Source organism: Gigantopelta aegis, chromosome 13 (assembly GCF_016097555.1).
Source record: "Gigantopelta aegis isolate Gae_Host chromosome 13, Gae_host_genome, whole genome shotgun sequence".
NCBI classification, from domain to species: domain Eukaryota; kingdom Metazoa; phylum Mollusca; class Gastropoda; order Neomphalida; family Peltospiridae; genus Gigantopelta; species Gigantopelta aegis.
In genome coordinates, this window is record NC_054711.1 from 3,135,130 (window position 1) to 3,161,145 (window position 26,016).

At 36.8% G+C, this 26,016-nt stretch overlaps 1 protein-coding gene across 1 annotated transcript in view; it reads right to left on the reverse strand.

The window, feature by feature from the left end:
* The window catches only part of LOC121387611 (titin-like), a 132,150-nt gene that overhangs the window by 79,327 nt on the left and 26,807 nt on the right, over positions 1-26,016 (reverse strand). The window contains exons 5-12 of the mRNA XM_041518770.1: positions 25,487-25,584; positions 23,164-23,361; positions 21,488-21,660; positions 7,915-8,064; positions 7,237-7,315; positions 4,831-4,949; positions 3,751-3,913; positions 2,564-2,690 (exon numbers count right to left, since the gene is read on the reverse strand). Coding sequence (XP_041374704.1) covers positions 2,564-2,690; positions 3,751-3,913; positions 4,831-4,949; positions 7,237-7,315; positions 7,915-8,064; positions 21,488-21,660; positions 23,164-23,361; positions 25,487-25,584 — 1,107 coding nt within the window. The remainder of the gene's footprint in view (positions 1-2,563; positions 2,691-3,750; positions 3,914-4,830; positions 4,950-7,236; positions 7,316-7,914; positions 8,065-21,487; positions 21,661-23,163; positions 23,362-25,486; positions 25,585-26,016) is intronic.

Genomic DNA, 26,016 nt, shown 5'->3' on the forward strand with positions numbered 1-26,016 from the left:
TAGAACAAACTAGTAATCAGATATAATATTCAAAACTTCTGTTTTAATGCAAAGAGAAGTATAAAAAAACATAGAAAAATAACTGTTAGAAAAACACAATAAACTGAAAATAAACAAATAATTTCAAAGTATAAAAGAAAACTACATGTACACCATGCATACAAGTTGAGCATTGCCGCTGAGCATTACTTACTCAAAACTTCTTCGTTTGCTGTGAACAAAAGTATTAAACAAACACTGTTTACTGAAGCTGACATTTTTTCTTCACTTTTGCAATTAGAAAAGGAAAGGAATGTTTGCTACAGGAATACCTTCTGGTGCTGTTAATTAATCAAGTAACAAATACAGTCAAACCTGTATATAACAGCCACCCAAGGGACCTGACAAAAGTGGCCGTTATATAGAGGTGACCCTTATATACAGGTTCAAAATTAGAACCGTTATGTACAGGTCAAATAAGGAAGGAAATGCATTGGGGTGATTTATAGTGGCCGTTATAGGCAGGTGACTGTTATGTACAGGTGATCGTTAGACCAGGTTCGACTGTACAATAGCAAGTGCACCTCACAATAAAGTATGAAGGAAGAATTAAGTTGCTGTTTATAATTAGTATCAAGACATTTTTAAAGGTTTTTTTAACAACACAACTAGAGCATATTGATTTTTTTAATTAATTATCTTCACTTTTAAAATGTGTATATAGCTATTGTGAATTATGTTTGTATATATTCTACGAAGAACTGTTGTCATCTTGTCACTGTAAATAACTATTGTACAATAATTCCTCATATGCTGTCGAAATAAAGTTTCAGTTTCAAGCTATTGGAGGTAAACCATTTGGTAACTTTGACATATAGTCTTAGAGAGAAAACCCTCTATATTTTCCCATTCCCCAATCAGAGAATAGTCCACTAAGCACTTCGATCCTATGACACTAGCACTTCGATACTGTGACCCTAGCATTTTGATCCTATGACCCTAGCACTTCTATTCCATGACCCTACCACTTCGATTCTATAACCCTAGCACTCCGATCCTGTGACCCTAACACTTCGATCCTGTGACCCTAGCACTTCGATCCAGTGACCCCAGCACTTTGATCCTGTGATCCTAGCACTTCGATCCTCCGATCCTAGCACTTCGATCCTCTGATCCTAGCACTTTGATCCTGTGACCCTAGCACTTCGATCCTGTGACCCCAGCACTTTGATCCTGTGATCCTAGCACTTCAATCCTGTGACCCCAGCACTTTGATCCTGTGATCCTAGCACTTCGATCCTCCGATCCTAGCACTTTGATCCTGTGACCCTAGCACTTTGATCCTGTGACCCTAGCACCTCGATCCTGTGACCCTAGTACTTTGATCCTGTGGTCCTAGCACTTTGTTCCTGTAAATGTAGCATTTCGATCCTATGACCCTAGCACTTCGATCCTATGACCCTAGCACTTCGATCCTATGACCCTAGTACTTTGATCCTGTGGCCCTATCACTTCGATCCTGTGACCCTAGCACTTCAATCCTATGACCCTAGGACTTCAGACAAGTGCTCTACTAAGCTATATCCTGCCACTGATTTAACCTCTGCACCACAGGAGAATGTTGGTTACAAAAAAACAAAAATCCAGAAATTTTAATATTAGTACATTCTGAGATTGGCCCTAGGGGTAGGGTTGCACAATGGTCTATAACGAAGGCCCCCTTTCTAAATGGATGCAAATTCTCCCATCCCAGCTATGCAAGACAGACATATTCCATGACGTCAGCCCATACAGAATAAATCTTTCTTGCATACCAGACAGGTATATCCATCCACTTGTGGTGTGACAGATAGATCTGTCTTTGCCTAGGGACAGACAGCTAGCATGTGTAGATTGACGTCACTGACCAAATAATTGCATTAATATACTCTGTCAAAAAAGAAACGCATAGGTGATAGGGAAAGAAGAAAAGTGTTTGATTTTACAAAATATAGTTTTTTTTGTACAATGTTCCTGAATGACCATGTTTGTTAATGTTCCTGGAATGAGACAGTATGCCCAAATGCACCCTAAAACAAATTTAACGCACACTGTGGCACGTTGTGCAACAATGCTGTTTGTTTTTTATCTATAACTAGTACATAGTGGGAGCAGCTAGTATAAAAGTGATGTACAATGGTTTAACTACAGCACTGAACTGACGAAGAGTCTCTCTCACCTTCTCTTGAGTGACGCCTCCTGCTGTTTGTTTTTGATCTATAGCTAGTATATGGTGGGTGCAGTACAAGTGATGTACAATGGTTTAACTACAGCACTGAACTGACGAAGAGTCTCTCTCACCTTCTCTTGGGTGACGCCTCCTGCTGTTTGTTTTTGATCTATAGCTAGTATATGGTGGGTGCAGTACAAGTGATGTACAATGGTTTAACTACAGCACTGAACTGACGAAGAGTCTCTCTCACCTTCTCTTGGGTGACGCCTCCTGCTGTTTGTTTTTGATCTATAACTAGTATATGGTGGGTGCAGTACAAGTGATGTACAATGGTTTAACTACAGCACTGAACTGACAAAGAGTCTCTCTCACCTTCTCTTGAGTGACGCCTCCTGCTGTTTGTTTTTGATCTGGATGATGTCTTCTCTGAACGACTCCTGCGTTGATTTCTTCATACTTACAGCAGTCTTCAGGTCCAGATAGCCAGACGGAACCCAGCCTAAAGAAATAATAAAACACCATTAAATTAATTAAAACTGTAAAAAGGGTTTTATTACATACCCATTTAATCATACTATAGTAATAAAAACAATTCGAACTGTTCAATAAAAAAGTTATTTTATTGAATATGTGTAATACAAAATCTTGCATGTGTAATATCTGTTCACTCAAATGATGTCATGTCCCTAGCCAGGAATGACATCATGATCCAAGCCAGGGCACTCAGCATTCTATCAATTCCATAACATTTAATGTGCGATCGTGGGTTGCCAGCGCCCGGGGCAAGGCAAATATTGCGCCCCCTAACCAGCGGACTGTTAGCACTACCAGAGTCCCTTCCACCAGTCCAGAATTTTGCACCAGGGCAACCGCCCCGGTGGCCCCACCCACGCTAAGCCACTGCGATCTTGTGATACTGGTTTGTGGTTACGAGTTCTTCACTGAACCAGCTTTGACTCAATCAGATATTGCTTTTAAATATACCAATAGATTAAGGATCTAGTATATTATTGCTTAATTATTTCTTTTCCAATACTAAAAATATTAAATTCTATAAAGGTGACATCACAATTTTAACACTTTAACTGGACTGTAAGATTCCCCCCACCCCCCCCGTACTACAAGTATATTAAGAATTTAGCATACTATTGTTTCAACCATTATCAGTAGTAAAAGATATTAAATTCTAGAAAGGTGGCATTGCAGCTTTAACACTTTAACTGGACTGTAAGATTCACCCCCCCCACCCCCCCCACCCCCCGTACTACAAGTAAATTAAGAATTTAGTATACTATTGTTTCAACCATTATCAGTAGTAAAAGATATTAAATTCTAGAAAGGTGGCATTGCAGCTTTAACACTGTAACTGGACTGTAAAACTTTTTTCCCTGAGCTGCTCTTGTATAGCTTGGTATTGGCTCCATTTCCAATGATACACAAGTTTATTAAGTACATCTATGTATGTAGTATACCATTACTTAATATTTTACAATAGCAAAAGATATTAATTTTTAGAGAGGTGAAATGTTATCTTTAAATCTGAAACTGAACTGTAGTACCTTCTTTGCCTGGACTGGTCTTGGTTGGCTTGGTTCGGACTAGCCAGCGGTCAGGCCGTTCCATGTCCAGGACCTCCACAAATTGACCCTCGATCAGGCGGAGACCGTCACTGTCATTCTCTGCGGGATTGAAGTCGGCAATCACAACGTACACAGGAAACGTCTAAAAAAAAAAGAAGAGAGAGAAGTTATGATGTATTTTCCATGGTAACAAAAACAAGGAAGGCTTTCCTGTAATGTGCAGTAATGCATAAAAAGTAGGTCATGATGATCTAGTTATGGTATGCGACATGCAGCCAACCCAAGTTCTACTCATGTAAGGTGTAAAAAGTAGGTTGCAGTGACCTACATGTAGTTATGGTATGCGAGGTTTGATGATCCTATATGAATTGATAAGGAAGATGTGCTCTTGAAATGAAAAGTTTATGGACACACGGATGGATGAACAATCCCCTACCATAATACGATCTGTCAAAGGTGCGTGTACAGGGGTGCAGAAATGGAAGATAATTCACTAGCCCGCTGGACCAGAACTAACTAAAATTTACTAGCCCGCCAGAATTTCAACTAGTCCGCCAGTCTACAGAATAATATATTATTAATAATAGTATAATATGTAGTGTATTCACAGTATATATAGATATATATTGACAAAACATTATTAAGAACACCTGGCAAGTGATGAACATCATGTGACAAACAAAATGAAAAAGACAGATCGCCCGTCGGACTGGTAGTTGCATTGTTAAACTTGTCTGTCAGAATGTTTACTTGCATTTGGTGAGCAGGCGAGTAGTTTCTGCACCCCTGGTGTATAAAAATTAATAACATATTCAAAAACGTGTTTTTTTCAATTTACATCTGGTTAAAAAAAAAAAAAAAAAAAAAAAAAAAAAAATTAACATTGAAAATACATTTCTCAAAATGTGCATAAACATAGTACTTTTGTTTATATTCAAACATCTGCCATTATAAAACACACACCCCATGTATATATCTACAAAGTCTTGGCTATGCTTGAAAATAAAACAAGGAATAATAGACATGATCACCATGACAACAGATTCAGACATGTCTTACCTCTTTCAGACAAACTCTGCCACTTTCGTCCTCTGATGTTTCTGGCTCCTGTTCGCTGGAACCGCGGTGACTCGGTGATCGCGATAACCTGCGCTCACGTCGTCTTTGTGAGGGGCTGTCTGATGTAAAAATACACATTAAATTTTAATACTGTCTGACAACTGGACCCGCGGTGACTCGGTGATCGCGATAACCTGCGCTCACGTCGTCTTTGTGAGGGGCTGTCTGATGTAGAAATACACATTAAATTGTAATACTGTCTGACAGCTGGACCCACAGTGACTCGGTGATCGCGATAGCCTGCGCTCACGTCGTCTTTGTGAGGGGCTGTCTGATGTAAAAATACACATTAAATTTTAATACTGTCTGACAACTGGACCCGCGGTGACTCGGTGATCGCGATAACCTGCGCTCACGTCGTCTTTGTGAGGGGCTGTCTGATGTAGAAATACACATTAAATTGTAATACTGTCTGACAGCTGGACCCACAGTGACTCGGTGATCGCGATAGCCTGCGCTCACGTCGTCTTTGTGAGGGGCTGTCTGATGTAGAAATACACATTAAATTTTAATACTGTCTGACAACTGGACCCACGGTGACTCGGTGATCGCGATAGCCTGCGCTCACGTCGTCTTTGTGAGAGGCTGTCTGATGTAGAAATACACATTAAATTTTAATACTGTCTGACAGCTGGACCCACAGTGACTCGGTGATCGCGATAGCCTGCGCTCACGTCGTCTTTGTGAGGGGCTGTCTGATGTAGAAATACAGATTAAATTTTAATACTGTCTGACAGCTGGACCCACGGTGACTCGGTGATCGTGATAGCCTGCGCTCACACGGTCTTTGTGAGAGGCTGTCTGATGTAGAAATACACATTAAATTTTAATACTGTCTGACAACTGGACCCACAGTGACTCGGTGATCGCGATAGCCTGCGCTCACGTCGTCTTTGTGAGGGGCTGTCTGATGTAGAAATACAGATTAAATTTTAATACTGTCTGACAGCTGGAACCATGGTGACTCGGTGATCGCGATAGCCTGCGCTCACGTGGTCTTTGTGAGGGGCTGTCTGATATAGAAATACACATTAAATTTTAATACTGTCTGACAGCTGGAACCAGGGACCAAATTTACACCAAAAAAAAGTTGTTTTTATTTTTTACGACACCATTTGAGCACACTGATTTAGTAATCATCGGCTGTTGGATGTCAAACATTTGGTAATTCTGACATATAGTCTTAGAGAGGAAACCTGCTATATTTTTCCATTAATTAATTGCAAGTACAGGATAGTACATACCATGGCCTTTGATATACCAGTCGTGGTGCATTGGCTGGAATGAGATACAGCTCATTGAGCCTACCGATCGATCCTAGACGACCGTGCATCAAGAAAATGCTACACCACTGGGCTACATCCCACCGTCGTAATTCACAAAGTTCTCTTAATTTAAGCTCTCTTAATATGGTCTATACCACCGTCCTAATTCACAAAGTTCTCTTAATTTAAGCTCTCTTAATATGGTCTATACCACCAAATCAAATCCCACAGACGACAATAGTAATATGTGTGGCTAAAACTCAAACATGCAGTGTATCAATCAACATATGCACCATGCAAATAAATACTACCACCCATCACCCTTAATCAGACATGACAAAAAAATCTGGGGTTAAGGTTGTCATTTTTAGAGATAACAGGTGGCGTCTATGACTATCACAGACCTGCACAAAAATTTGGGGTTAAGGTTGTCATTTTTAGAGATAACAGGTGGCGTCTATGACTACCACAGACCTGCACAAAAATTGTTGTGCTAATTTTAGTAGGACTCCACACAATGATAATGATAGTTGGTACACTGACACTAGTTCAAATTAAATTACTGGAATTTACTGGCCAGATGAACCAACATTTTATCACCACAAAGACTCTCACGTTTGTCACCAATGACAGGACTGGTAGCTCAACTGTGGGATGAGTTCTGAGATGATCTCTCAGTCAATCTTAATGTAAGCTTATGGACTTTGAAAGGAAGGAAGGAAATGTTTTATTTAACGACGCACTCAACACATTTATTTATGGTAATATGGTGTCAGACATATGGTTAAGGACCACACAGATACTTCATGGGCTACTCTTTTCAATTAGCAGCAAGGGATCTTTTATATGCACTACCCATAGACAGGATAGCACATACCACGGCCTTTGATGTACCAGTCATGGTGCACTGGCTGGAGCAAGAAATAGTGTAACAGGGCCACTGACGGGGATCGAGACTTTGAAAGTAACCCCCATCCCCACCCAATTAGCAAAACCACCGGAACGAGAATTACAAAATATATCCTCTACAGTTAACAACCTGTAATTAATTAATTAAGCTTGACCATCATAATATACATACCTTCCTGAATGGTGAGCTCATTTGATTTGTTAGATCCATTGTCTTGCCTTTTCAACAGACTCTGCGGTATATAGGCAACCTAAAAAGACCATATTAAAAACTGCATTTCAATAACACAAAACTCAAACAACAGCTACCAGTGAAGTTACCAGTAAATATGACATATTAAGAACAAAAAGTTTGAGTTAAATTGAGTTGGTATTGTCCCGGAATTGGTCACTGGCGAAGTCAGAGGCTAAGTCTGGGGTGGGCGTGCCTGAACCTTCATTGGATATGGGCACGTTAATACAGTTCCGCATTTCGAGTTGGTAGCGGATGGGGGCAATTCCGGTGCTACTGAGTTTTGAATGTCCCGTAAGATTAAGAAAAACAATTAAAGGATTGTGCAATTTTCATGAGGTAATTTTGACGCATAATTTGGAACGGTTCATTGAAAGAAAAATGGAGCTGGCGAGTAAGTTCGAGTTAGCTAGCCGAATCCTGGCTCATATTGGAACCTTGCCTATTGGGGGCAATCATTGTTGGCATCCCCTGGTTGCCCCCTAATTTAGCCCTTCGGTGGGCTTGATCAGTTGGGTGATCGAGATTTGAGTGTAGACCCTAAAGTTTTATAAGCATGGGCCAATGAGTCTCAACTGCCATTTGTCTAACATCTAATAAAGATTTCTAAGATTTTACCTGTTCCTTGTCGTCGACCTTCCTGACGAGCCATTCCCCGGTCTTCTGAGTGGAGTCGAGCACCTCCACGGTGTCGCCGGAACTCAGCGTCACATTGGTGCTGTAGTCCGTGTGGGACGATGTCATCACAAACACCTGCAGGAAATTCTCCTGAATACAAAACAACGGATTTTAGTTTTATTGCTATCACTTTGTGTACTGAAAAAATTAGTGTACAAATATCTTCTTTTTCATTTCTATGTAAATAAAATATTGAAAAAAAAGAACAGTACAAACATTTTTGTTTGTTTGTTTGTTTGTTGATTCTTTTTAGTTACATAAAATATTTTTTTAAATAATATAGTACAATATTTTTTATATTTTAGTCTCTTTAAAATGCTGTGGAAATTAAACAGTTTTATTGCTAATACATACTGAAATAAGTAAACAAATATCTTTCATTTTGATCTAAATAAAATATTTTAAAAAGGACAAAACAAAATTATCACATAAAAAACAAGGTAAAAATATCATTTTTTTATTTTGATATCAATAAAAATTAATAACAATGTAAATATCATCTTTTTTATATTTAAATAAAGCATTGAAAACAAAACACATTACAAATATAACATTTCTTTCTTTTTTAAGTAAAATACTGGGGGGAAAAAAGTAATTTTTATTTTAATATTTACAAAATATTGAAAAGGATACAATACAAACATGCACATAACTTTACATACGTATATACCGAACAAAAAAAGAAACTTCCGATTTGTACATATAGTATTTGTTGTGTTAAAGAATTTATTGTGTAATGAAATTATATAGGTAGTATTAGCCTTGAGCTGTATTATCAGGATTCATGAATTTTATCGATTATTTTTGCACTGTTAATCGTCGACAACGTGAAATTCAACTTGCACAAGCATGCATGGTTCGACATGTCCCGTGTAGTATTTGGTCAATTTGTTTTACTTGTCTTACTGACATTGTTGTCAAGTGAACAAAAACGCTTCAAAATTTGTTTAAAACATTAACATTTTTTACATTGTAGCATTTTTAGTATGCCAAGAATACCCAATAATTTACGCGAACGGGCAATTGGCTTGCTTGATGCTGGCATGTCAACAGAAGACGTTGCAAGGCATGTTGGGAGTTCTAGTCGAGCGATATGAAATCTTCGCTTGGATGTCCGCGTGTTACAACGTGTGGTCAAGACCGCTATATCATGAACACGTATTTGTGCAATCGATTCCAAACTGCCACTGCTACTGCTGCTAACACACCTGGGCTTCATAATAACCGAATCAGTGGGCAAACTGTTCGTAATCATCTGCGGGAGAACGGTTTACATGCACGACGTCCTTACGTCGGATGCATTTTAACGCAACGTCATCGTCTAAATCGTCTTAATTGGGCACGTGTACACACTCGTTGGATACGGCGACGCTGGAATACCGTTCTTTTTTCGGATGAATCCAGATTTTCTTTACAACGTGGAGATGGCAGTGTGCGCGTCTACCATAGGAGAAATGAACGCTATGCTGACTGTTGTATTCTTGAACGAGATCGTTTCGGGGGTGGGGGTTGTGTCATGGTCTGGGCAGCCACTGCCCATGGTTATCGTTCACCACTAGTCGTCATTGATGGCAATTTAAATGCTCAACGTTACCGCGATGACATTCTCGCTCATCACGTCATTCCTCTGTTCTATAACAACACCAACATCTCGATTTAGGGGACACCAACATGGACACGGGGCAAGTTCAAAGCAGACTTGGCAGCAACATCTGCCTTTTCGTTACACTTAATGCCAACATGGCTAGGTACCCAACAAAACATAACATCTTTATTGGCAATGGTACTTGAAATTAAGGAGAAGGGGTTAGCTATATACCTTGAGTTAGTTTCATCCATCAATTAATGATTAGCTTTATTTCAAATAATTTCTAAATTTTATTTGAGTGAAACATGTATAAATAAAATTACTTGTGAACTTCATTCCAAGAATGTATAAAAAAAACCCAAAACCTGTGTATTTTATCTGATAGCGGAGATCAAGTACCAGACAAAGATAAAGAAGACATACCTCACTGTTTAAGGGGAGCCATCACTGTCACTCTCAGGACTTCTAGAATTCTTATAAAATCCACTAGCCATGGGATCAGTGATTTAAAACATTTACTAGCCACAATTAAAAATCCACTAGCCCTACTTTACTTTAAATTGATACAATTTTACTCAATAATAGTAATAATCAGATACATCACCTAAAGAGGGAGATAGAGCTTAAAAACACTAGCATTGGGGGTTAGGTAGGGGCAGGATATTCATATTTACACAATAGACTTAACTGGAACATTTGACCAAAACAATTTCACTAGAGATCGGGCATGGTAATAGTAATTATTTACTAGCCCAACATTGAATATCACTAGCCATGGGAGTGGGGCTACCATAATCTAGAAGCCCTGCGCTCTCCATCACTATCCTAAGACACTTTCAAGGAGAGTAATTTTTAGAAATGCTGGTCAACTTACCCCAAAACCAACTCGCCCCCTACCAACTCGCCCCAGTGTTTGGACAACTCGCCCTAAACTTTACTGTCTGTGAGTAATTGTGACGAAATTAAAAATGGACGTCTACAACTTTGATGTCATTTTATTTATTAATATTACAGTGAAACTCCGCGATTACGACCACTTATTAAAATGGTTTTTTATTGGGTAAACCTGTTAAGTCTATTTTAGCAACATTTGTAAGTTTGTCCCATATATCCTTAAAGGAATGATCAGGCAAGGTTTTTGGACTCCGACTGGTGTGCATATTGCTCAACAATATTTAATGCACATTATTGTTTAAAATATTGTTATATTTAATTAATAAAATGGTAATGATATGAGTTGATTGAACAATGTGAGGTGAGTTAACCAACGGCTGGGCAGAGCTGGTAGTGGGCGAGTTGGTTCTGGGGTGAGTTGGTTCTGGGGCGAGTTGGTTCTGGGGCGAGTTGGTTCTGGGGCGAGTTGGTTCTGGGGCGAGTTGGAAGGGGACAAGTTGGTTCTGGAGTGAGTTGGTTCTGGGGTGAGTTGACCTGCACCCATTTTTTGCTCACCGTAGCATGTGAATTTATATCATATCAATATGGCTATACTGTAAAATCCTTTGTTTTCGTGGGCTTAAATATCCAAGGTTTTGCAATAAAACATATTTTGTTAGTTACTGAAATTCATGGCTAAAAAAGGTTGTATCATAAATTTGTATCATATGTATACATGCTGGGTTTTATTTCTAAAATTTGACTCGACACCCATGGCTTTGACTTTGGGAATTTTAGCATTGCTTTACAAAATTTTGGGAATTTTCAGTTTCGTTTAAAAAAACATCTTAGTAAGCCTTGTTAGAATTGAAAATACTGATACTATACATATATATATACTTGTATTTATTCAAATTAATATCTAGTCTTATGTATTGTTTTCAAAATGTGTCTTTATATAATAATACAAAATTAGAATTATTTACATTGATTGGGAATTTTTTACTCCAATATTGGAATAAAAAACGACATAGCTTTTAAGGAATGTTGGTGAATGATGCCGATTATCAGAGTCTGGAAACATAGGTGATAAAACCCTGATACATGTATTATATTTTCATTGCGTTCTTAACTTCGTTGACTGCTCTAGTCCACAAATTACATGAAATTAGACCACCACGAATAAAAGTGATTTCAAAATATGTTAAAAATATCTCCCCGTAATATAATCTAAGTTACAGAAACAATTAATAATTCCTCTCAGTTTTTGTTCAGTCTGTAAAGGGTACGTATAATTAAATAACTTACGCTGACATCACTGTCATCTCATTGGTTGAACAGGGTGTATCACACATGGAGGAGAATGACGGAGGTACGTCTACAATGCAGGCAGGAGCTATGTCTGGGTGCCAACACAGACTACATCGGTGATATATGGCAGGCATCGTAACAGCTACGTCCATGCACAACCGCTGCGACTTTGAGCAACGCTGCAAGGAGATGCTGCGAGGTTTTGGTACAAATGCACAAAATATACTCTATAAATATCACAGGATATATGTCAGGACAAACACAAAACACTCTACAAATATCACAGGATATATATTGGGAAAACAAAATATACTCTATAAATATCACAGGATACATGTCAGGACAAACACTAAAGATACTCTACAAATATCACAGGATATACCGTATATCTTCGCCTATAAGTCGAATTTTTTTCACCCAAAAATTATTTTATAACTTGGGGGGTCGACTTATAAGAGGGTAAAAAACTTTCACCCAAAAATATTACCGTTTTGGGGATTATTTTACAAATTTTATTGTTGAAATATGCCCTGTATTTATACTCAAATATGTTAATTTGACACATTTGTTTTTTATAACCTTTTTTTTTTTAGAACGGTTTTGGTTATGCAAAAAGGCGTGCGATCTCACTCGCATGCCAAGACAACAGTTCGCTTAGTTAAAATAACAGTCATCACTAATAGCAAAAATGTAAACAATACTAACTACCTGTTGCCTGAGTTTATTTTGAAATCTGGTCACTGGCATTAATGGTTGTTCAAACAATGTTTTGTCGGTGATTAACTTTATGAATATTACTGAGCTTTCCCTTAAAACAGCTTAGACTGATATCTGCAGTTCACTAGAGCAATAGGGACATACATAAAAACCAGTGTACTTTCCAGAGTTATCCTCATTACATGTATTAATATGGAGGCAAAACATGATTAACTGATACTTTCAGTTTTATTGTAGTGATCTGTTGTCAGTGTTTATAAATAAAGTTGTTGTCTGTGCACAAAACCATGCTGTACAGTGCCATACGGTAACAGTCAAACAGCTTTCACTATCTACTAAGGGAATATTTCGTTTTGATGCTATGTTACTTGTTTGCGATGTACAAAACGTTAAAACCGAAGTTTGTAAAATAATTTTCTTTTGTTCAAATATTGTACATTATTGTTCTCATGTGCTGAAAATAAGAAATACTTCAATATTTATAAGTTGTTTTTCATGGGTCGACTTATAAACGGGTCAATAAAAAAATAAGTTTTCAGGGCTTGAAATTAGGGACTCGACTTATAGCCGAGATCGACTTACAGGCGAAGATATACGGTATGTCAGGACAAACACTAAATATACTCTACAAATATCACAGGATATATGTCAGGACAAACACTAAAGATACTCTACAAATATCACAGGATATATGTCAGGACAAAAACTAAAGATACACTACAAATATCACAGGATATATGTCAGGACAGACACTAAAAATACTCTACAAATATCACAGGATATTTGTCAGGACAGACACTAAAAATACACTACAGATATCACAGGATAGTATGTCGGAACAAAGACTAAAGATACTTTACAGATATCACAGGATAATATGTCGGGACAAAGACTAAAGATACTCTACAAATATCACAGGATATTTGTCGGGACAAAGACTAAAGATACTCTACAAATATCACAGGATATTTGTCGGGACAGACACTAAAAATACACTACAGATATCACAGGATAATATGTCGGGACAAAGACTAAAGATACACTACAGATATCACAGGATATTTGTCGGGACAAAGACTAAAGATACACTACAGATATCACAGGATAATATGTCGGGACAAAGACTAAAGATACACTACAGATATCACAGGATAATATGTTGGGACAGAGACTAAAGATACACTACAGATATCACAGGATATTTGTCGGGACAAAGACTAAAGATACTTTACAGATATCACAGGATAATATGTCGGGACAAAGACTAAAGATACACTACAGATATCACAGGATAATATGTCGGGACAAAGACTAAAGATATACTACCGTACAGATATCACAGGATAATATGTTGGGACAGAGACTAAAGATACACTACAGATATCACAGGATATTTGTCGGGACAAAGACTAAAGATACACTACCGTACAGATATCACAGGATAATATGTTGGGACAGAGACTAAAGATACACTACAGATATCACAGGATATTTGTCGGGACAAAGACTAAAGATACACTACAGATATCACAGGATAATATGTCGGGACAAAGACTAAAGATACACTACCGTACAGATATCACAGGATAATATGTTGGGACAGAGACTAAAACTACCAGTATAATAGCTACATTTTAAAATATACTGAACTTCATTGAAAATGCATCAGTCATAGATCTGTAGGATATGAGAAGAAAATATAACACTTTTAACTGATTTTGTATGACTGGATGTATACTCGTAGGCACCCAGGAAGCTCTGATTAATCTCGGTTGGCATGGAATGACCTAGATGACACATTTTCAAGAGTTTTCGATGATGGTTACAAAACTTTTGTTTGTTTTGTTTAAAGACACCACTAGAGCACATTGATTTATTAATCACTGGCTATTGGATGTCAAACATTTGGTAATTTTGACATATAGTCTTAAAGAAGAAACCTGCTAAAAAAAACCTTGATGCTAATCGAAAAGAGTAGTCCATGAAGTGGCGACAGCGGGTTTTCTTCCTTATTATCTGTGTGGTCCTTAACCATATGTTCAATACCATATAACTGTAAATAAAATGTGTTGAGTGCATCGTTAAATAAACTATTTCCTTCCTCTGCTCCAAAACCCAACAAAAGAACTATTATACTACTGCATTGAGAAAATACTGCAATCAGTTTTCAATACTTTTTAGTTTACAAAACCTTTTTGTTCTTGTATTCAATGTCATGTCAAATTAGGTACAATGACGGCTGGCAACAAATGCCATTCGAAATGCCCACTAAGCTTTCTAATAATTAGTTTCACAACAACATAGCCCAGTGATAAAGCACATGCTTGATGCGTGGTCGGTCTGGGATCGATCCCCGTCAGTGGGTCCATTGGGCTATTCCTCGTTCCAGCCAGTGCACCATGACTGGTACATCAAAGGCTGTGCTAAGACTATATGTCAAAATTACCAAATATTTAACATCCAATAGCTGATGATTTATAAATCAATGTGCTCTAGTGGTGTTGGTAAACAAAACAAACCGATTTTCAGGAGTGAAGAAGTAAGGAAGGAAATGTTTTATTTAACGACGCTCTCAACACATTTTAATTACGGTTATATGGTGTCGGACATATGGTTACGGACCACACAGATACTGAGAGAGGAAACCCACTGTCGCCACTTCATGGGCTACTCTTTTCGATTAGCAGCAAGATCTTTTATAAGCATCATCCCATAGACATAATAACACATACCATGACCTTTGATATACCAGTCATGGTGTACTGGCTGGAACGAGAAATAGCGCAATGGGCCCACTGATGGGGATTGATCCCAGACCGACTGCGCATCAAACGAACGCTTTACCACTGGGCTACGTCCCACCCGTTCAGGAGTGAAAGTATAAATTGATATGCTTTTGTCTCAAGTTTCCTGTCCTGGACGGAGGAGCCGGCCGAGGCCGTCTCTTGTGCCCAGGACAGGCGTGCGCTACAACAGATTGCTCTGAATGTGCTCGTAAAGACTTATGACATGACATGACATGACATCTCAAGTCTTCAGCATTGCTGTTAAAAAACCTTACTCTTATACAAGTCAAATTAGAAATCTGTGTTTTTGGGACTAGTTTCTATGACTACTCCTTAATTTCTAGCATTTGCTTTTCTAATCAAAATTAGGCAAGAAAAGATAGCTTCCTACTCCATAAAATAAAATTCGAGCCATGACAATGACTATTTTATGACCTGTCCATTTCCTCAGTATCGTAGAAGGTTGGAAGAGGCTACATCAGCAAAGTAAATAGGTGTATGTATGGGTATTAAAGGTTTGTTGTTAGACATTAATCAAATGTGATGCTCTGAGATACAAGGTGAAAATTTGTTGATACAGAGGTAGGGATTCTATCTGGAAACGACATAGAAAACTGAATGCTCTTAGATTTAGGGTGGGATTGTGTTTAACCACTACTCATATAAGATGCTCCAAGATGCAAGGTGGAGATTTGTTGGACAAAAACAAAATGGATGTAGTCAGGGCTTAGGTCCAAAATGGCCAAAGATGCAGGATATGAATTTGTCTACCCATTATTTGAGATTATGGTAATGGATGCTTTGATATCCATGATGGAATGTTGTCACACTCACACACACACACACACACAACACACACACCACACACTCATGCATGCATGCATGCATGCATGTACACACACACACACACACACACACACACACACACACACACACACACACACAGATGCTCTGAGATACTGGGTGGGATTTTGTTTAAGTATTTTTGACAAATTCAAATGCTTTGTGATGCATTTTTGAATTTTGTCTTGACATGACTGACAAAACAAAAAGATGATATATCTGGAATTGACAAAATATACAAAACTGAATGCTCCGATGTGTAAAGTGGGATTTTGTCTTAAAATATCTGATGCTCTGAGATGCAGGGAGGGATTTGTTCAGTCGTTACTAAGGAAATCAAATGCTTTGAGACTAAGAAATTTTCTTCTTGTTTTTTAAATCCCCCAACCCCGCCCCCCCCCCCCCCCCGATTGTATTTTTATATACAAGTAAAATATTTGGACTTATGCACAGACAATCAAGCAATTTCCAAAATGGTCTTAAATAATATAAATACTGTTCCATGCTCAACATGTTAGAAGAAAACAACAACAAAAACAACAACAAAAAACAACAATAAACAAACATGCAGATTTTGTTAAAATATGTTTTACTGAGGTAAATAAAAATGTATATAGTTATATATCAAAATACGATATGCATTCAATAAAACACAACATGAAAAACAAGCTAAAATATACTTGCTGAATCATGAACAAATCATGCACATGATGTTGATTCAACATTGTTTTGACCCTTTTACTCCTAGGTTTGAACATTTTCATTCTGCAGACGTGGACTGTATAAGAAACCCTTCAACCTACATTACACCTCCTTTCTTTTTCGGCGAACCGTTCAAAATACGCCGAATTCCTTCACTCAAACTGCGCACTTTTTCCCTTTGGCTTTAATCCTACGAAACATTCCAAATTCCATAGCACCAAAACGAACCCCTGACGTGTTACCAACTCCCGTTGAGTTGCTGGTGCTCTCTTGCACCTGCCAGTGCAGGCAGTCTCTTCTCCTCAGGTGAGCATTCAACCAACTGAGCTAAATCGTGCACGATTGATCACCAAAACAAATCAATTGCAAGCTGTGTGAATTGGCAAAGCCGTTCACAACTCAGTTTGTAGGTGATTTTTGGTTCATCCCCCGATGAGCGTAAACGAAATAACATTTGTTTATGAAGTTTTTAATGATAGAAAAAGAAAGAAAAAAAAACCAACGTCTTTAATGATATTTTGCTGTCTAATTTTTAGTGTCCTATAATACTGTCGAACTAGTCTGCACAATGAAAATGAGTAACCTATTTCCAAAGGAATGTAGGAATACACTACATGAACATACGCTTCCATATTAAATATACTGAATACAAAACAATTCCTGAGTAATAGAAATAGGACATTTTTAACCCTGTCACCCGTGGCTTTATTCAGTGCATTATTCATTCTACGCTGATAATCTGCTCCCATGTGAATCATACTACTGAAAGGGTTAAAAACATTTCCTACAAAAGTATGTTGTAATGAAATATATATAGAATATTTTTTTCCAATGTATCACACCGTGGTCTTAATTTTAAATGCCCCTACACCAGCTTAAAAAAAATCCCTATATGGCTTTTTCTTTCAAGAAAGAGCAAATATAAAAATTATTAATATGTTTTATTATACAATATAATCAAAAGAAAGGGATGTTATATTTAACGACACACTCAACACATTTTAATTACAGTTATATGGCATCGGACATATGGTTATGGGCCACACAAATAATTAGAGAGGAAACCTGCAATGGGCTACTCATTCCAGTTAGCAGAAAGGGATCTTTTATATGCATCATCCTACAGAAAGGACAGTACATACCACAGCCTTTGTTACACCAGTTGTGGAGCACTGGCTGGAACGAGAACAATTTAGCCAAGTATCCACACACTACTGGTTCAAACGGTTGTATTTGATGACTTGTAAAGCTGAAGCATTTATATATACACAGTAAAAAAACCCAGTAAACCAGACACCTAGGGAACCAAGAAAAATGTGCAGTTTGGAGAGGTATCCAGTTTGGAAAGGTTCGGTTCTGTACTGATATTAAAAAAGGGACTGTGATAAATTTTAGGTTTTGAGGGAAATCCGGTTTTGAGGAGTTTCACTTGACCTGCTCCACAAATAAATGAATGAATGGATGGATGGATGGATGGATGGATGGATGGATGGATGGATGGATGGATGGATGGATGCATGGATGGATGAATGGATGGATGGATAGTTAAATGGATGCATGGATGAATGGAGGTAGGTACATACGTAGATATACTTAATAGGTTAGCAGAAATAGGTAGCAAAGCATTATGGCAGGGATTAATACCTGTTTAAAAACTGAACTGATCTTTCAAAATATAAAAGTATATAATATTTATATATAGTAGGTAGGGTTGGTTTTTTGTTTAGACCCTATATTAGTAGGTAGATAGGTAGGTAGGTAGGTAGGTATGTAGGTAGGTAGGTAGGTAGGTATATAATAGGATGGTAGGTAGATAAGTACTGGTAGATACATGGTCATTAGGTACACAACAACACAGGGAGATAGGTATGTCTTTTTGCTTGTTTATATTGTTTACATACTGGTATAGACAGGTATAATGTACATGCAAACAGGTAGGTATGTAGCCAGGTAGATACATATGATATAGTAAAGTAAACTAATGGATAGACTAGAAAGTATATAAATAGGCAGATAAGCTGATAGGTAGATAGCTAGGTATAGTGGTAGGTAACTAGGTTAATACATATGCAATATATTTCATGTATAATATATAATATAAAATATATAATAAATATATCAATATGGTGTATATAAAAATTAAATATGTGGAATACAAAAGATATTGAACACAAAATATATTTGAATACAACTGAAATGTGGATGCTAAAATGGCTGATATGAAGTTGTGGCCAAGTTGTACTGTGGTGGGCAGGGCTGTGCCTTGTCGGAGTGGGGGTGGGGGTGGGGTGGGGGTGGGGGTGGAAATTATCCTTCTTATAAAATATGAAAACAATTAATACCTTTCTTAGTTTATACTGTTTTTTGGTCTATACCCTATATTAGTGGACCTGATGCTGCTTTTATTAAAACAAATTTCATTCCTGTAACCATGGTGATCAAATTTACTGTGAACTTTATTAAAACAAATTTCATTCCTGTAACCATGGTGATCAAATTTACTGTGAACATATTGATTTTGAAAATGTGGAGTAACAAATACATCGCAATGTGTGTCCATAATTCAGACCCATCCAATAAATGCAAATAACATTTTGTACAGCAAACAACAGTTTGTAAATTAAAAAAAAAATTAAAAAATGATAGTACATGTAATACTGAAATTCTCAGTAGACTTATAGCAAACAAACAAACAAACAAACAAACAAACAAACAAACACAACAAACAAACACAGAACAACCCTTAAAATTTAAAGTTGCAATCTCACTTCCACATCTGAAAAGAAAACTTTACTAAAAGTTAAAGTTTATTTTGTTTAACAATACCGGTAAATAATTTTTTTTTAAATGACCAAAATAAACAAGTGTTGTAAAAGTATACTGAAGAATGCTATAGCAACAAGATTACAAGTTAAAAGTTTGTTTTGTTTAACGACACCACTAGAGCACATTGATTTATGAATCATCAGCTATTGGATGTCAAATATTTTGTAATTTTGACATATAGTCTTAAGACAGGAAACCCGCTACATTTTTCCATTAATAGCAATGGAGTCAATAAGATTAAAGTGAATGACGTATTCTAAATAGCTGAACAATAACAAATATATATATCTGAGATTGCACCTTTATCAACATCTTGCAAAAAAACAAAAGAAAAAACAATGGAAAAACAAACAAAATAAAACACATACACATCAAAATAAAAATAAAAATGTAATTTAAATAACAAAAGATTTCATCTTATACTTGGTAAAGAACTTTTGAGATTACTGAATACCATGACATGTAGGCTTATTATTTCACAAAATACCATTTCACATCTCTCTGTACAAGATTAACAAAAATCAGTCGTTTCATGATCAAGCTAATTTTAAGATGTTACAGTAATTTTTGTACATAGAGAACCATGTAGCTCCAAAACAGAAATGGCGAGTGTGCATATTGTGGAATTTGACTTACAGGTCTGAGAAATATGATAAATGCAGAAAGTGTCACCACCGGAAAAAAGTTCAGCTATTCTTAGCTTTATGTCAGTTGTTATAGGTCGTCATACACTTTATGTCAGTTGTTATAGGTCGTCATACACTTTCGTGTGATCAACTCTGTAAACTGATTTCTATACAGTTGTTATAGGTCATCATACACTTTCGTATGATCAACTCTATAAACTGATTTCTATACAGTTGTTATAGGTCGTCATACACTTTCGTATGATCAACTCTGTATACTGATTTCTATACAGTTGTTATAGGTCGTCATACACTTTCGTATGATCAACTCTGTATACTGATTTCTATACAGTTGTTATAGGTCGTCATACACTTTCGTATGATCAACTCTGTATACTGATTTCTATACAGTTGTTATAGGTCGTCATACACTTTCGTATGATCAACTCTGTATACTGATTTCTATACAGTTGTTATAGGTCGTCATACACTTTCCTATGATCAACTCTGTAAACTGATTTCTATACAGTTGTTATAGGTCGTCATACACTTTCGTATGATCAACTCTGTAAACTGATTTCTATACAGTTATGTATTATTCATTCATTTATTAATTCATTTGGTCATTCGTTTTACCATTTGGTTTATCATTCAACATGTTCATTTATTTATTAATCTGTTTGTTCATTCTTTCATTCATTAATTCATTCATTCATTCATTGGAATTTACTCATCCATCCATCCATCCATCCATTCATTAATATACATGTATATACATGTTTCACACCCATTAGTAGATTTTGTGGTTTGTTCTGTGGTGTAAAAAAACATCCATCCATTCATCCATCTGTCCATCCACTTGTCTTTCTGTTCATCTGTCCATCCATCCAACACATCCACTCACCCATTAGAAATATAATACCAAGTATAAAATGCCCATGTGAAAACTCAAAACTTGTGAAAAATGCAACACTCATGCAAAACTCAAATTTTGTGCAAATATTCAACGTTTGTGTAAACTTCACCAATCATTTGAAATGCTGCAACCTTATTGATGCCAAATGGAACCAGAACCAGAAATGCAAAAAAATGCAAAACTCATGTAAAATTGAATACTCAAACAAAAACTCGTTAAAAAACTTGACACACACGCAAAACTCAACACTCATGCAAATTTGCAACACTTGTGCAAAAACTCAAAATTTTTGCAAACTTCACAAACGTCACTTGAAATGCTGCACAGCCTTATTGATGCCAAATGCAACGAGCGAGAATGCTGCCATCGCAGCCACAAGCTTCATATAGCGAACGGTAGCACTGTTACTAACGTCTGTGTCTGAACGTTCAGATGCCCGCGGCGACAGGGCAGTCCTGGGGTCCTCCCCTGTCGATAAACCACTTTCCTCTGTAGCACCTGGGGAAGATAGACCAGACATTTGGGTAAAATTGCATGCAAAATAGTTCAAAGTATTGAAAAGAAACTTTGCAAAATATTTTCCATTATTTTTAGTAACAAATGAAATTTTTGCTAAATATTTTCATTTATTGTTCAGTAACAGACGAAATGATTTGCAAAATATTTGTTATTATCCTTTAGTGATTGCAAAATATTTTCCATTATCCTTCAGTAACTGATAAATGTTTTGCAAAATATTTTCCATTATCATTAGTGACAGATAACTGTTTTGCAAAATATTTTCCATTATCATTAGTGACAGATAAAATGATTTGCAAAGTATTTTCCATTATCATTCAGTAAGAAATAAAATGATATGAAAATATGCAGTTTAGTGTTTTCAGTTTAATTAGTAAAGACTACAACAATTTAACTGAAATGTCCTCACTATTGATCAGGAATTGTAAAATATAATAAATATATTCAATCTTTTAAATTAATTTTGCAAATGATGGAAAAAAAAGAAGAAAGAAATTACAATGAAAATCCCACATAAAATGATGTTAAACTATAACAAAATCCCCCCCCCCCCCCAAGATTATAAAGGCGAAGAACAAAAGGAATTAATGACTGAATAAATGAAAACATGAAAGAAAAAAGAAAGAACAAAGGAGAAAAAATGAAAGGATGAAATAAAAAAAGAGGACAAAGAAAAAATAGAAGGAAAAAAGAAAAGAAAGCTGTAACCAGTTGGCCTTGTCGGGCAGCCACTTCTCAACAATATCTTTAATCATTACATGCAGCTCTTGATCACTAAAAGTTAAAGGGTTTTTTGTGTAACAACCCCACTAGAGCACATTGATTTATTAAACATCGGCTATTGGATGTCAAACATTTGAAAATTTTGAGATAGTCTTAAGAGAAGAAACATGCTCCATTTTTGCATTTGTAGGAAGGGATCTTTTATATGCATCATCCCACAGACAGGATAGCACATACCACGGCTTTTGAAATACCAATCATGCTGCACTGGCTGGAATGAAAAAATAGCCCAATGGGCCCTCCAACGAGGATTGATCTCAGACAGACCGCGCGTCAAGCGAATGCTTTACCACTGGTGCTATATCCCGCCCCCTCATCACTAAAAGTTAAAGTTTGTTTTGTTTAACGACACCACTAGAGCACATTGATTAATTAATCATCGGCTATTGTATGTCAAACATTTGGTAAATCTGACTCTTAGTCATCAGATGAAACCCACTACATTTTACTAATGCAGCAAGGGATCTTTTATATGCACTTTCCCACAGACAGGAAAGCACATACCATGACCTTTGTCCAGTTGTACTGGTTGAAAAGAGAAAAATCCAAATCATCTGAATGGATCCACCAAGGTGGTTTGATCCTGCGACGCAAGCACCTCAAGCGAGCACTCAACCGACTGAGCTAAATCCCGCTCACATCATCATCTGTAAAAGAATCTCATTTAGCATATCATGTAGAGCTGACTAAACCACGAACCTTCAACTCGAAGCACAAGATGACACGACACATTGCCCTGGTCGTTGGTCGCGGTACACTGGTATTCTCCCGAGTCGAGCGCCGACGTCTGCGGTATCTCGAGGTAGTGACAACCGTCAGACTCGTACACACGAATATGATTGTCAGACTGCAGACGACGGCCTTCTTTAGACCATGTCACCTCAGGCGTAGGAGCACCTAGAAAAAAAACAAAATGAAATTTAGTAAAAATCCATTAGATGTCAGACGCATACACATGAATATGATTGTCAGACTCAAACAAACGAATATGATTGTTGGATTGAAGATGACGGCCTTCTTTAGACCATGTCACCTCAGGTGTAGGAGCACCTAGAAAACACAAAATGTAATATTAAAAGAGTATTTATGCTAGAAATTTTCTCTTGTAGACTATAGTGAAATTAAAACTGCTGATTCTAGTTTCATAGATTCCAGAGATTCTAGAATTTGTATAAAATCCACTTGCCTTGGGATCAGTAATTTTAAAAATGTACTAGCCATGATTAAAAATCCACTTGCCCTACTCACTCCAAACCATAAGACACAAAGGAAAAAGAAGGAAGTTACAGTCACGTGACCGGAACAGGAAGGGGTGCGCAGTAGAAGAATTCAGGCCATCCCATTGGCTGTTGGGATGTTCGGACTAGTCTACTAACCGTAGGGAATATGCACTGGTTTTGAAGACAGGTGATGTTGAAAATAAAATAATTTGACTAATAGTAATAATCAGATATATTACTTAAAGAGGGAGATAGAGTTTTAAAATACTAACATTGGCGAGATAGGGTTGGGGCCGGGATATTCATATTTACAAAATAGACTTAAAAATTCACTAGCCATTGGGCATGGTAATAGTAGTTATTTACCAGCCCAACATTGAATATCACTAGCCACGGGCTACCACAATCTAGAAGCTCTGGATTCAAAACTGTTTTAAATACAATTACTTTTGAGCTGCTACTACTACCAGGATGACCAGAAAAATATTGGATTTGAAAACATTTATAATTTCCACAAAAACTGTACATAACTTTATTTTACACTGAAAACAAGGATCAACAGTTTTAAGGAAATATGATAAATGAGGACACACTAACCAGCATAAAATACACTCAACCAAAAAACATTTTAACTTGAGCAAAACTGAAATTTTATATCTTGATTTACGAGTCCTCAAGAATGAATATGCTTGCCTGATACTGTGCCATGAACACCATCATCATTGTAACCACATCCGTCAGCATCATTTAACATCATCATCACCACCAAAATAATCATCATCACTATCACCATAATTATCAACATCACCATCACTATCACCATAATTATCAACATCACTATCACCATAATTATCAACATCACTATCACCATAATTATCAACATCACTATCACCATAATTATCAACATCACTATCACCATAATTATCAACATCACTATCACCATAATTATCAACATCACTATCACCATAATTATAAACATCATCACCACCACCAAAATAATCATCATCACTATCACCATAATTATAAACATCACTATCACCATAATTATCAACATCACTATCACCATAATTATAAACATCATCACCACCACCAAAATAATCATCATCACTATCACCATAATTATCAACATCATCACCACCACCAAAATAATCATCATCACTATCACCATAATTATCAACATCACTATCACCATAATTATCAACATCACTATCACCATAATTATAAACATCACTATCACCATAATTATCAACATCACTATCACCATAATTATCAACATCACTATCACCATAATTATAAACATCATCACCACCACCAAAATAATCATCATCACTATCACCATAATTATAAACATCACTATCACCATAATTATCAACATCACTATCACCATAATTATAAACATCATCACCACCACCAAAATAATCATCATCACTATCACCATAATTATAAACATCATCACCACCACCAAAATAATCATCATCACTATCACCATAATTATCAACATCACTATCACATGTGGTCATACATAGTAGGAGGAGGGAGGCAGGATGTTCCCGATAAATATTTTAAAAGGACTGTTTTTAGCTTAAAAGTGCACATTTTGTGCAATAGAAGAAGACCCTATATTAATGTGCCCTAAATTATTTTAACTGCTATTTCCACCACCTTCCCCAACTGGTTATTTTAGGGGTCTTTTTAGGTTTTTTGTTGTGTTTTTTTTATTGTCCCCATAAACATAAGCAAGGTCAAGGTTTTAGGTTGGGTTTATCCCTACCACCATTTCTATCATCACCATTAAAACGTACCTTTCACGGAACAGATGAGTTTGACCTGTTCAAACTCTGTTACCGTGATATCTTCAGGTTTCACAACAAACTCTGGAGCAGTCAGACTAACAGTAATTCTGAAAGAAAAAAAAATATAATAATAATAAGATTTCACTTATACAGCGAAACCCCTCTAAACCGGACACTCATTGGACCAAGTAAACAGTCTCGTTTTAAGAGGTATTCAGTTTAGAGGGGTTATGTTCTGTACCGATATTTTAAAAGGGCTCATGAAAAACGTCCACTTTTGTACAGAATTAAATGTCTCACCTACCATAAAAACATTGAGGTGCACTGTGCTGAACATCTGTACATGCAACTATAAACCAGAGGCAGGACAAAGCTCAGTGGTACAGCACGCGCCTGATGTGTGATTGATTCCCGTCGGTGGACCCATTGAGGTGCACTGTGATGAACATCTGTACATGCAACTATAAACCAGAGACAGGACGTAGCTCAGTGGTACAGCACGCGCCTGATGTGTGATTGATTCCCGTCGGTGGACCCAT